We start from the raw sequence: 14,473 nt of genomic DNA on the forward strand, positions 1-14,473 counted from the left end.
TCTAAAGGGATAATATCATAAATTGAAGGGAAAGTAAAAATTGAATAAGGTTGGTTCAATTCATAGTTTTTTAGTGTAAAAAAAAAAACCTTTATAAATATTTTTCCTCTACAAACTTTTCCAAGAAATTCTTGCAATTCAAACAGGGCCTATATTTTCACACCAAATCTCCCAAACACTAGAAATCTTCACCTTAAAACCCATTTTAGAAGCTTTCTTTACGCCATGTCTGGTATGAAGGAATTTATTTTCATGATAAATCGTTGTCTCTAGGCGGTGAGAGAGTAGCAGCGTAGTGAGAGGAGGAGAGAGATTTGAGAGGGCACGATGGAGATGAACCTGAAAAGTGGCTAAAAATCGGAATAAGTCTACCCTGTTTTTTTGTTTCCTGATTTTTAGCTGCTTAGATACGCTACTTTCATAATTTTTGTTTCTTCATTTTTGGCCTAAAATTTATCATTTCCCTCTAAATTATGGAAACAAAAAAATTCCAAGGAAAAATTTTACCTCAAGAAATTTTTTTTCCTGCTACCCAAACAGGGCCCAAGAGGAAAAAAAATCATGGTAAGGATGGACCCCATGCCACGTGTACGGTGATATTGCAGAACATAAGTTAACCCGCATGGCCTTTGGTCCCATCACGAAAAGACATCCATGTTATAGATACAAAAATATAAAAAATCAACGGCTTAGCTTTTCTTTTAGAACCCTAAAGAAGGTCTAAGGAAAAAAATTATTGACGTTGTCACTACCATGTTTTAATAATTGCACTAATTCCTTTTGTCTTTTAGTATTTAAACAGCTGTCAAAGCTTATTACTTATTACAGTTCCAAAAAGCTCTCACAAGCCTGATAAAACAGAAGAGACAAGCTACGTTTGTGCAATTAATAAAACCTGCTGTGCCAATATCAGTATCCAAAACAAAAAAAAATCTCCAATGCAAAATTAGTTTATCAAACGCTGGAAAATTTATTTCCCAGGAAAAAAACAGGTTTTTCCCTGTTTGGATTGCAAGAATTTTCTAGAAAAAAGTTTGAAAAGGAAAATATTTTCCTCTTCTAAATTATCTTACTTTTTTAGACACATAAAAAAAAAGACTTGAACAAACCCTATTCATTTATCACTTAAGAGGGACCCATCACTTAAGAGGGCCCCATCTCATCGTTTCCAAGAAAATAAAAATTCCCTATGAAATTTTTTTCCGCTAAAAATGTTTTTCTTTCAATCCAAACAGACTCGAAAATCTAACATTTTACGCAGGAAGCTGTGGGTTTCTACCCATTTCCGAAATTAAGTAATTGATCCAGAAATTTCGTTCCAGAAACCCTAATTTTGATCTTTGAGGTAGCGATCAAATCGATCATGGGTTTTTGGGTAACAACCCTAATTTTCATCTTGGCAGGCATTGTTGCCTCTCTGTCTTCAAGATTGTGCTTCAACAGAGGCCCCTCCATCAATCTGTAATTTCATCTTCTTTGTTTCCTTTTTTTTTGTTATATTATGTTTATGTCCTGTATTTTTTTTCTTCTTTTCAAATTGTTGGATGTATGATAAGTAAATTAATGTGTAATTATAAATATGAATTATAAATCTGATGTTATTGGTGATATGTTCTTATGTTTATGGGTAGTTTTAAATTTTTAATGTAGTAGTTATGTAGTTGTGGGGTATGTAGTTTAGGGTTGTGGGGTTAGTTATTTGTGATGTTGTCTTGTTAGTGGGTAAATTGGCTTGTGATGTGGCACTCCCTCTTGCTTGTATTTATGTAGTAGTAATTCAAAGAAATGGGAAGAAGAGATAATTTTACAACAATGAAGGAAACTTTGTTTTGGAGTGTCATGGCTCCTCTCGAATTGAGCCGTTAGGATGTCCGGTTGCCTCTAATCAACCATCCCCTTCTCTAGTCTATCTTTTTTCTTTTCTTTATTTGCGTTATGGCCAATCAAGCACGTAACAGTTGGATCCAATTTCGTTGTTGTGAAACAACCAATTACTCCAAAACCTTAAAGCCTTGTTCGTTTGAGATTATGACAAACTATTGTGACTGCTAATTTTGAGTCCGATAATCGGTTTGACACTCACAATCGGTTGTCATGATCTTAAATGAACAGGGACTAAACTGTTAGAGTTGGTTTTATTTAATCATTTATACTTCAACAGGTGTTTCCGATGAAAATGTGGTGTTTGAAACAACGGATAGCAAGATTACCGTTTTGTGATCTTTGATAATTGTGGGACTCAATGAGTTTGTGGAATGTTTGGTGAATTATTTGCATTATGTCATGGTAGATAAAGTATGCTTGTTTGGTAGAAACGTGTGCTTATTTGGTAGAATTGTTAATTTGTTTATGGGTGGCAGAGTACATATTTCCACCTCAATCTACTAAACTACCTTCATATTCGTAATGCTCTATGAATAACATGGCAGCTCTATGTTTCATGTCGTGATGACTTGGAACAAAATGTGAAAGTAGAACCAAAGATCATGGTAATCGACAAGATTTGAGTGGATTGCATGATATATCTTTATACTAATCTTACTGTACATTACATGTGATTTCAGTCAACCACTTTATCGGAGAATTGATTTTTTATGCAATTGGTGTCTTAAGTTTGTACCCATTGAACTAGATAGATCTTTCTTACCATGTATTGGTCCAGAGGATGGATGGGTTTATTTTGTTATGGCAGTGCATGCATGTTAAAGCGTGGAGAGATAAGGCCATATTGTGTGTTCCTCTTAATTGGTATTTTGAAAAAATGTAAAGAAGATTATCAACACTTTTCTATAATATCATTGTCAAACCTTGAGATTGAGATTAAGGTCTTGGATTTGAAGAGTCCAAGATCTCTTCTATGAAAGCTTGTAGGAATTTTCTAAAGGCGACTGGAGAAGATGTGCTAAAAAATCCAATCATGGATGAGCACATAAAACTAGTAATCAAAGATATTATTATGCTTGAAATGTAAGAAATATAATCTATTAATACGAAGACATTTTTGCTGAGGGAGACGAATTAAGCTTTGGAGGCTAATCCAACGTAAAACAGAACTCCAAAGAGGGGATTGAATTGTTGAAATTAAATTCAAATTCATCGCAATCAAAAGTATGCTACAGATTGGGGTTGTTGAACAGAGGAATTTCACTGCAATCGAAACCATGTTGTGATCCTATTACAAAGGAATAAGCTGTTAAATTTCGAAAGGTGAAATTTTTTCCCTTAAAAATAGTGGGAGAGACTAGTGCAGGGTTAGGTTGTGCAGAAGAGAAGCATGTTGGAAGCAAAATCAGCCAAAGAATATGAGGCTGATAATTTATCTAGTGAAACCTGTTAATCCATAGATCAGATAAGGTCAAGACACACTATAATTGTCCACTCAATGAACTCTCCAGAGCTTTATTCTTTTCAGTTGGTGATGAAGGATCCAAAGTAGGCAACCTTAGCCCATCGGGTAATCTACTCAATTTCTGATAGTGCATTTTAGGATTGTCAAGTGTCTAAAGGCTTTAGGTGAAGTATATTAACTAACTAATTAAAAAAAAACTGCCAAAAGGTTTTTAGTATTTTTTTATGTTATTAGGGCTATTTTTGCAATTTCCTTTGGTATGAGAGTTAAGGATGCCTTCAATTACTATAAATATTGTATCTATAAAAAAATCTATACAAATGGAGTTTTGGATTGTTAAGGAGGGAAACGAAAAAACAAAAGCATGTATTGGGAGTTTTCCCATGCATTTGGGTGTATCCGAGTTCATTTTTCCCTGGCAAGAAATCAGCGTAAAATGATCGATCAGAGCTCATATCAGTTTTTGTTAGCTTGATATCATATTCATATGTAGGCGAGCGTTTGAATCTTCTTGCATCAAGTGGATTATCAAGTAAGTGGTCTAAAATGTTTAAAAAACTGCCAAGTTGACTCGGGGTTGCCTGCGCCAACCCATCTCATTTAAATACTGAACAAAATCAATGTGAGGATTCAGACCCCTTCAAAAATTCTATGAAGATGCGTATTTAAATGGTTCTTAAAACTATTTGACTAATTATTGGAATCACTTGAATCCAATTCTTTTAGTAAAACTAGAAAAAATGTTCTCAATAACCAATCTCGGTAAAATATTGAATGAAATCATGGTGAGAATTATTTCTCTTGCGTCGGAAACATGTTCCTACCGAAAGCAGGTGAGTTTAAAGCAGAGAGGCATGCAGTAAACATGGTGAAGAATGATGATTAGGGCTAGGACAGTAATAGTAGCATCAAGGTGAAGAGAGGAGGTGAAATAGCATGAAAATCGAGATGGTGAAGATAGATAGAATGGGAAATGAAGCTATGATCGTGGAGACGTGATTGTCAAGCATGGTTTGAAATGTCGGCCGATATAGATATCATTTGATGCATATCCATATATATGGGTCTGGCATGATATGATGGACCCAAGTCAACATAGATTTACTAGATTCAACAAAGAAAATAGGATTTGAAGCTTTAATTGATGTATGAAAGTCAAATTCACAAAAAAATTTCAATCATTCAAAAATAAATCGCCAAACTTTGGGAATTTTTTGTTTGACTAAGGGGAGAAGGAAAGAATAGAAGAAAAAGAAGCAAGAATGAGGGGGAGAAATAAAGAAGAGAAGAAAAAGAGGGGGGGGGGGCGGGGGTATATACGATTTATTTCTTATCATAAAGGGACCAACACAGAAATATAAGCAAACAAAAAAAGAATAGTAAAAACCATACTTGAATTGTTCGATTTTTACCGGAACAATTCTTCCTTCCGATTTGGATCATTTAATGTGAATCGTACGATTTTAACAACAATGTCCGTGGCAATGCTCTCAGGATAAAGAGTGGGTTTCAGTTGACTAGCCACGGGGCCTTTCTTGGTTGAGCTAGGAGGCCTCTATCAGTATCTCTTTGCAAGGAACGCAGGGCCATCTCTCAGCTTCTAGTGCCAATTGAAAGACATCATCAACCATGAGAAGAGTATGAAGGGAGTTTGACTCATGGAGTTGAAAGCACAACCAATTAATATAAAAGGAGCCTCAACTCTACTTTCATTCAACTCTCTAATAACCTAGAATGTGTTTGCTTTTATAATGGAAACAATCACATAAAATTATACTCCTAAACCGCTAAGGAAACGAGCAAGAAAAAGAAAGAAAAATAAATTAAAAGAGGAATGTTAGATTCACAGGCGCTCTTGCGAAAAAGGCGGCAAAGGGCGCCCTTATTCGTCAAATTAAAGACATTTATGATATTTGGTTTCCTGTGCCATATTAAATGGGATCGCCTTACCCCTCTTTTTTGCAAGGGCGTGTATGAGTCTTGACTCCCTCAAATTAAAAACATTCCCCACGTTCCGCTCTTTCCATTGGCCTGATTTGACGATCGATGGTCTAGACTCTCGATTGAGGGATTTTTGTCTCAATCAAGGGAATGGGATGTCGATCAGTGAATCATGTTCTCAAATGTTGTAAAACATGGAGTCTTTGAGTACTCCTTCTTGGCTTGATTTAAAACTTCAATGGTTTCCTAGCCTGCATCAAATGTGATGCAGGACAATACCTAATCTAGGGAAAATCCTATACTCCTAATGGGATAATGGTTTTAGGAAAGGCTTAGGGTTAGCTCGGAAGACTCAAAGCTTCTAAAGGGACTAACCTAGGGCTAATTTAATGAAGGTTTAATTATCGGGCCGCAGCAATATCGAGGCTTAGAATGCATTCAATAATTAGAAGGAACATAATTAGCATGAAATAAACCTTATACAAATCATCCAATAGATAAAGCTCTTTCAGGTGAATTGTTAATGACAAAATTAGGCCTAAACTATGTTTTACGCGTGCAACCAATTAAAATAACTAAAAGCTAATGTAAGTACCAATGAAATAGATGTAACATAAGCATGAAAATAATATATCCAATGAAGAAAAATAAAAAAATGTCCAGCAGCAGTAAAAGGCTCAAAACGGTCCAGTTTTGGGCTGTAAGAGTATTTTAATAATTTGGCAGATCTGGGATTTTGGTTTAATACTGCTGTCCAAATCTTAGGTTAAGGTTTAGAAGGTAAAAGAAAGGTTAACCTAGGGTGAGGCTTTGATTTGATGGTAGATTTAAGCTAGGGTTCACTAAAACTAGTTTTGGGGCTTGAAAAGGGTGAAAATTGCAATAAGGCTCAAAATGGGTTTAAAGATAGGGTTCGTGGGTATTTAGACTGAGGTTTAATCATAAAAACAATCCCTCAAAATCTCATAACAAGATCTTGGAGAACAAGAGAGATCTATGAATTTTTATTTTTCTAGTTTTAGGGTTCAAGAAAATAGAAAATCTGATTTACTAACCTCGTTTGTGTTGATTTGATTGAAGAAATAGAAGATAATAGAAGATGATAGATGAGAGGAGATGAGAGAAGAATGGCTTCGAGCCACCAAGAGGAGAAGAGAAGAAGAAGTCCAAGCCACAATAGCTCTCACAAAAAATTCTCAATTCTATTCAATATTCAAAAGCCTTTTACATTGCTTTCATAAGATGTACTTATAAGAAAAGAAACCCTAGAAGATAACTTAAAGTTAAAAACTAATCTCAACCAATCATCTAATCCAAAGAAAACTAAGTAAAGATCAAAAGTTACCTAAAATAGTAATTCCGTAATAGACCTTTACCACTTCCTAAAAACACTCATAACTTGCTCAAATCACATCCAAATCATGTGATCTTGGGCCCATTAGATAGGTAATTGAAAAACCTTTCTAATAATACCAAAAACATGCCAAACGAATGAGATTTGATGCCAAAAAAGTAGGCTACAAATAAAAAGACGAAAATAGAAAGTAAATAATAATAAAAAGACTACAATGTCTGTGATCCATGCTAGAGTCCCCGCCATCATTCTCGTCTACGTCTACGCTTGTAAACCTTGTATCCACGCCCATTGTTGATGTCCCCATCAAAATGGCTATTCCATTAAACAATAAATGCATCCATTAGTATGCTTATATTGTTGTAAAACAATTGGATATGCAAATTGGAGTATTTGATCCAACATGTTAGATATGCTTAGGTGTATAATATAGTTTGTCCTAGGCTTTCTTCCTGGCCTATTGCTTAGGTATCGAGTGTTCAGTGGCCTAGGATTTTGAGGCTCCTTGAATACGTTGGTCTAGGATGTTACTTTAAACCATGATTCTATCAATTTGTCAATCACAATTGTATTCTATATTGTTTTGGGCTACTGTTTGTCAGAAGGAACTTTGAGTTAGCAATCAACACCATGGACATGTGAGTTGGGACTTGGGACACCACAAATTGGGATTAGCCATGCTAACTTATTGAAAGTAGATATGTCATGATTGCTCTCTGTATCATCCTGCGTACCAATGCTATGCATTCACATACAGTAATTTCAATGGTATATGGCGAGAACAATCAGCATGCAGTCACTAGTTGCTATTTTGTGTTTCATACAATGGATATAATATTGGTGCCACTTATAGTTCTGTTGTCATGTTGATTAGAATAAAAATGAAGATGGAACCATGCCGTTTGTTAAGTCTGCCAAAATTATACTTGGATTTTTCAATTTGGCAACTTATTTCTCTCAAGTGTTGATTGTATACATGTGCTCTCTCTGTCTCTCTCGTGTTGATTGGATGCTTGTGATCTCTCCCTATCTTAATCTGCAAATCTGCTAATTATTAATGTTTTTTCTCTGATACAGGCTCCACCTAACATTGGTTATGACTGCAACTGTTTGTTGTTGGATGATGTAAGTTCTCATCGTTTTTTATATGGCTACATACTATAGAAATTATTCACATTTTGGAGCATTTAAAGTTTGAACTCTTTTGAAGGCCTTTCTATGTTTACAAGCTTCTCTTGTGATTTCTCTCTTATCTGTGTTTCGTTTCTGACTGACAACTCAAGTATCCTTGAATGGCTCAAAATGTTCTAGGTAGTGGTGTTCTGGTTTTCAAAGATTCTACTCTTTTAGAAAATTAGGTCCATTGTTTATAATAAACATTTTAATTGAAGGTCAATGCATATTGAAGGGTTTTTTATCATCTCCCGTAAAACTTGATCCACAAACCTTTTCCCTCTGAAAGGATGTTTTTTCAATTAATAAGTTGCCATATACAATTGTGATAGATCCTCATCACATGCTATAAAACTTAAGCCTCATTGTAAACAAGATTTTGTTCTATGATTTTTTATTTAATTTTTTTTTGATAAGTTAGCCGGGATTGAACCTCCGACATCTAGGTTGAAGATCAAAGCCTTGACCGAGATTTTGTTCTATGATCTAAATATTATAGATTTAAATAATGTCGTGATGGATTCCATGTCCAATCTTCACATAAACCTTTTGTCCACTCCTTAGATGGAAAGGATTGCAATAATGGATCATTTTGCCTATTGCTTCTCTTACTAGCAAATAGTGACCTATGAAAGATATTTAGTTCAAAGTATATAGAAAAGGATGTTTTATTATGTGCTTCCCAAACTTTTCAAAATAAACAATTATGTGCTTTCCACTTGTAACGTGATTCCATTCTTTCAAAACATCAAACAAAGCACTCTCTTGGAATAGTTTCCTCAAGGGACATTTTTTCTTATATTTCGACGGGCTTCATATGGACTCGCTTTGAGGTTCTCCTTGAAGACCTTTTCAGTGAAAAGAAATAGAGAAAAGAGGCACAAAGTTGGTGATTGTCACAGGATATGAAGAGGTTGGTGTTTGGTCAATTTTGTGGAAGATATCTTGTTGGTTGTGGTGATGAAGGATGTATTCTTTGGGCCGTGGTCTCTTTTTGTGGTGGAAAAAATCTTATGGTTAGAGGAACTGACAAATATTTGTAAGACAAAGAGGTTTCTTTTCCCTTCTTTTTTTTTTTTTTGGGTTACATAAGTTGGTTGAGACGGACCGAAATCTGAGATCAGCGAGACTAAAGCTGAAGACCTCCCTCACAAAGAAGGGCGGCTTCTATCACTCAAATGCCTCACAAGGAGGGGCTGCATCTATCACTCAAATACCTAGAGCATTGGCACTTTTACTTAAATTTGATTGGGAATATAAAAAAATCCATTGGTTTATTGGGCATTGACAAGATAGAACTTTTGGGAGATATTAACTCAATTTTTCATAAAATGAAAAATAAGTTCTGATGGAAAGACTTTTGAAGGGGATGCGAATGGGCAAGTGGGTATGACCACTGTCCGACACCATTAAGATAAACTTTGATGGCAGCCTTTAGGGTAATCCATGTAAAACAAATGTTAGTGGAATTTTTAAAGGTGAGAGTCAAGGTCATATTCTCTTACTCAGGTCCATTTGGTATCAGACTCAAATGATGCTGAGGTGTGTACGTTGCTCATGGCAGATTCATAACTTCAAAAGAGAGATTGGATGTAGGTTAGATGGGGGGAAGGGGATTCAACTCAAGAAACACGATTGGGTCATTCGGTGCACATCTTGGAAATTCGAAGGGACAATGGAGATAGGTTGATAACACTAATGAAATCATCAATGAGGTTTGGAGGTTGGAGATTTCTTCTTCTTTTTTTCTTCCTTGACTGAAAACATTAGATCTAGACCACTGATCAGAAGTCTTGATGAGTAAATCGATGTAGGAACACTAGCAGGGTCCTACAACATTATGTTCTCAGATGTAGCACTTGAGATAGCAGGGATAAGGGCTGAAGCAGCTTCAATTGGGAGACCGGTATCATCTCTAAGTGTAATGGCATCTATTGCATCATCAGACCTATTATCATAGTTCACCTGGTCAGGTGGTAGAGTTCTTTGATTTTTCCAAAGATTAGGAGAGCAATTTGGGAAGGATCCATGGATGCATATTGATGTCTTCTTCTGTTTTACTCCTTGCAGATGTGCTAAATGATTGAAGCAAACCCTACAGGTTGGCAGATGAATTTTCTAGGAATTTAGGAGCAATAAAAGGTTTCTAATTCAATTTCATAGTAATATACATTCCAACAATGAAATAAACAACACATAATAATCAATTGGCAACTAGAATTTTCAAAAAGATCTAGTGTTTAAAAACAGTCATCAATAGAGATCAGCTCATCCAAGTGTCAAATTCTAATCAAAGGAAAAATCTACTGATAAATCATAGAAATCAGATCCCAATCTATGTCTAACAAACAGAATCAGATCTATTGAGTAATATTTAAATACGGCCAAAAGGTATATAGCAAGATATATGAATGACAGGGGGATAGGTTCAGGGTGTGTTGCAGGGGGAATGGGATGAGAAAGATTAGGTTTAAGGTTGAGGCGAAAGACTCGAAAGAAATATGGGTAGGCTAATGAAAAAAATAATATGATGGATTCATACTTGTGATGTCATACTGAGCCCCCGGCGTCGTCCTACTGCATGTGGTCTCCTAGATGGGGAAGAGAGATAGCTAGAGTAGAGAAGGAAATAGGTTGATCTCATCCAAGATAAGGAGAAATAAAATAAGAATCAAGATAGAAAAAAGGTAAAGCATAAAGGTGATTTTTATATTTATTTTTGAGAGTTGGGGGTGGGTGGGGATGGTAATGGTTTATAAACCTAACCGGGAAGGTTGAAGAGGAGAAGGGTAGAAGGTGGAAAAAAGAAATGGGAGTACAAAGTACGAGACAAAGAAGCAGGAAGGGGAGTGGAAGGGATGAATGTAAGAAGTGAGGAGGATGGTGAGATTGATAGTGGAAGTTAAGGTGAGAAGGGACACTGGGAGGAAGTGTATTAGAGCAGGAGAGGAGAGAAGAGAAAGGAGGAGAAGGATTGAATGGAGATAGGGAATTGATGGGGGTGAGAGGGAGAAGTTGAGATGTTGACCAAGAAGTGGAGAGAGAGAGAGAGAGAGCTGACTGCCAAAGTGGGAAAAATTTCCGTCACGATTTCAAAATTAGGTTAGGTGGGGGTTAAAAGGAGTATATGGTAGAGGGGTTATGTTGAAGTTGTGGTCAGGTATGTCGGCCATAGTATATATGCCAGTACTTTATTTAGTGATATTTTGAGATCTTTAAATCTTATGTATTTTGGTTTGACACTAGAAATTTCTTTTTGAATAAATATGTATGGCATACATGAGTTTTTTGCTTTTGTTTTTAAATGTATGTAATATGGACTATGGAGTGATATTCTTGTAAAAAGAGTATAAAATTATATATGTATATATATATAGTACCAGAGTGGCCTAAATTAGCGCTCCAAAGCGACTTGTGACCCCAAATAGTGATCCAACTAAGTCTACCCCATATACCGCATACCAGCTAACCATTGTATACCTCATATCTCTTCTTATTCTGCATACTGGAATGAACTGCGTTTTAGGCTATGATTTGGTCAACACTTTGGATTTATTGCCTACACACATGTTGTGTCCGACACGACATGCGTGTCCACATTTGTCGACACTCCGTTTGACACTTTTAAATGTAACGCTAGAAGTGTCAGACTTAATGTGGGCATGTCGATACATTCTTGTACCATGTCAAATGTGACATTTATTGAATGTTGTGTTGACCTCATTTATTATTAAATCTTCTTTTATTGTAAACTCTTCTTTTAGCTCTTCTTTAACTAATATCTGTTGTTATATATCCTCCCCTAAACCTAAAACCCTAAACAAACTCTTATTTCAACATTACATTCATTGTATCCTATTGTTCTCCCTTCTCGCTACGTATAACGTATTGGAGACTGAAGAGAATAGATTAAATTGATGAATGCATTGTTATTTGATTGTCTCATGTTTGTTTTAGATCATAGTTGATTAATCCTAAGATTTATATTATTGCAAATTATGATAGTAATCTGTAATTCTATATGTTTGTCATGTTAGACACCTCGTATCCGTGTCGAAACTCGATGCACGAATCTATATCCACAAATCATGATTACATATACTTATGTTTTAGCTGTGTCCACATTTCTAAATTTTAGGGGTATTTTGTGTCCGACACTCCGTGTCCGTGTCGACAAGCGACGCACGTGCCCCTGTTCACAAATCATTAACTTCAGTTTATGCAATCGACTTAACTTTGTATTGAGCACCTCTGCACATAAGAGGAAAAGATATGGAGACAATGGGTCTTGTTCTCGCAGCCCTCTACTGAATTCATAAAATGGATTTAGATCACCATTGACGAGAATAGCATAAGAAGCTATCCTGAGTCTTGAGTCTCTTGACAGAGCCCATTGCTCTCCACCTTGGGATGGAGAACCCAAATTTGAGTAGTGTTTGTAGAAAGGAAATCCCATTAAATACAGCCGTACACTTGTTCCCCCAGTTCGTCTTCACACAGTTAATTTTAACCTGCAACTTTCTGCTACATATTGATGAACAATTCTTTAGCAGGGAGAATATTGTCCTGGAACAAAGCATGACTGAGTTGGAGAAATTAACTTATGGAGTAGAGGCCGGAATCTATTTACCAGAATTTTCCGAGAATTTTGTCGATATGGCGTTGCATTGGCTGATAAGTCAGTGATGACTGATTTTGTTGGGATTCCTGTCTTTTGTAATCAAGACTATATATGTTCAGTTCAGCTCTTGAGTAACCGTCTGGGCCCGTTCCTTTGTGTCTTGGATGTCTTTAAGAGCCAAGACAACCTCATTTCTGAAAATAACTTTCATTAATCTCTGGCTATCATCCTCTGTTATCATAGTAGAGATGACACTCAATATTTCAGTAGTCCAAATACAGTTTTGGGACTGCCCTCATATTTTGAATTGCTCAGTTATGTAATGTCTGATGACTTATCTGATTTTAGCATGAGATCCCAACTCCTCCATTGTTTCTCAAGGAAATGATGCATTTTCTCTTCCATCTATTCAAAGTTACTGCCATTGAACTCGTGAGCATCCCTTCTTTATCTTTGTATATAAAAGTTAAATTTAGATTGACAAAAAGTATATATTAAAGATGTTAGAAAATATTGTAAATAATATTTTAAATTCATAAAGAAATCATAAAATCATACAAATACAGTCTGCTTCAATCATCCATATTAGAACTTTGCAGTCAAATTTGATTTCAGAACTTCGTTTCTCCTCTTATTAATATGAAGACTTTGATTTTTATGTAACTACTCACCGTGACATTCACAAACTTTTCTCCCAATATTTTGTACACTTCGTGCATGAATTTCACAAACTCGCTACCGATATATTGTACAATTTGTGCATGAATGTATGGCAAACTGCCTGCATATTGTACAGATCCATGCATCCTTTAGAGAAGAAAACATGCAAAAAACTTCTGTTTCTGAACTTCTTTTATTTTCTCGCATTGCTAGGTGGGCAATTGTATATCTTGCACAGCTGAATCCTCTAATCGTTCCTATACTGAATGAAGGAGAGTGAGAGGCATCTATTGAAGAGTTCCAAACTTCTGATGGCTTTTCAGGTAATAGAAATCATGTATGATCACTTGCTCAAAAGTGATTTATTTCATGTTGCATTTCTTCCTATACACTCTAGAATTTGGACCCTATTCTTCTTGGAACAAAGTTCTGTGTACTACTTATCCAAGAACTCAATATCTAGTGATTGAAACATCATAGAAAAAGTTCTGTTGAACTCTGTTGATCTGTCTGGTTCATTGAAACTTTTGCTTTTGTGATCATTGATGTAAAGATTTGTGGGGTATTTCATTACACCTTAAAATGAGAATACTTGTGTTTTGGCTACTAAATCCTCATTTCTTTATCATTTTCCTCTCAAATATGTTTTTTTTTTTCTTTTTCCATGTCTGATCTTGATGTCAATCTTAATTCGAGTTGATGGATATTGTATCTTTTACTAGCGTAAGTTGAACGAGAGTAGTCTCATCAATAGCAAATAAAGAGAAACTAGTTATTGGTTAATTTGCTCTGTCTGTCCTATCATCCAGATTATTCACCTTTATGTCCCACTAGAAGTTACTTTTATAATCAATGGTAAAACGATTTTGTTTTTTAGGGGGTCTGTCTGGGGCATGGCATGTATGTGAGATCAAGACCGTTGATTTTGTAGATCATCTTGACCAACCCACATGGAATCAGTGGATTAGTTTGCATTGGCAGAAGTGTAAATATGGTTTAATGGATCAAGGGTCTAGAATAGGATTTTCTGATCAAATTGATCTCCACACCAATTTCTTATGTACCTTTTGGGCTCCCGATTTCCACCCAATATATATAGGGCCGCAACTCGGGTCGGGCAGGTCGGTTTTGGAGAACCCAACCCTACCCGAGAAATATCTCGGGTCGGGTCGGGTTTTTTTCCAGAAAACCCACGATTCCCAAACCCGGCCCTACCTATGATAAATCTCGAGTTGGTTCGGGTCGGGTCAGGTTTTTTCACATTGACGCAATTTTTTAAGGAAAATTGTTTGGCAAGGCAACTCAACTCATAGAATTAGAAATTACACTCACATTACACTTGAATCAAACAATGATGTAATTACACTTGAATCAA

The 14,473-nt window shown here is 35.8% G+C and overlaps 1 protein-coding gene across 1 annotated transcript; it reads left to right on the forward strand.

Annotated features, from left to right (window-relative positions):
* The first annotated feature begins 1,193 nt into the window (after positions 1-1,193).
* LOC143859339 (V-type proton ATPase subunit e1-like) lies at positions 1,194-13,726 on the forward strand. The gene is made up of 3 exons (XM_077370059.1): positions 1,194-1,461; positions 7,722-7,769; positions 13,312-13,726. The coding sequence occupies exons 1-3, from the start codon at positions 1,364-1,366 to the stop codon at positions 13,376-13,378; spliced, it is 213 nt and encodes a 70-aa protein (XP_077226174.1). The 5' UTR covers positions 1,194-1,363; the 3' UTR covers positions 13,379-13,726.
* The last annotated feature ends 747 nt before the right edge of the window (positions 13,727-14,473 follow it).

The sequence above is a fragment of the Tasmannia lanceolata genome, unplaced genomic scaffold (assembly GCF_043159265.1).
Source record: "Tasmannia lanceolata isolate RefF3 unplaced genomic scaffold, GAP_Taslan_0.1 ptg000029l, whole genome shotgun sequence".
Lineage (NCBI taxonomy): Eukaryota > Viridiplantae > Streptophyta > Magnoliopsida > Canellales > Winteraceae > Tasmannia > Tasmannia lanceolata.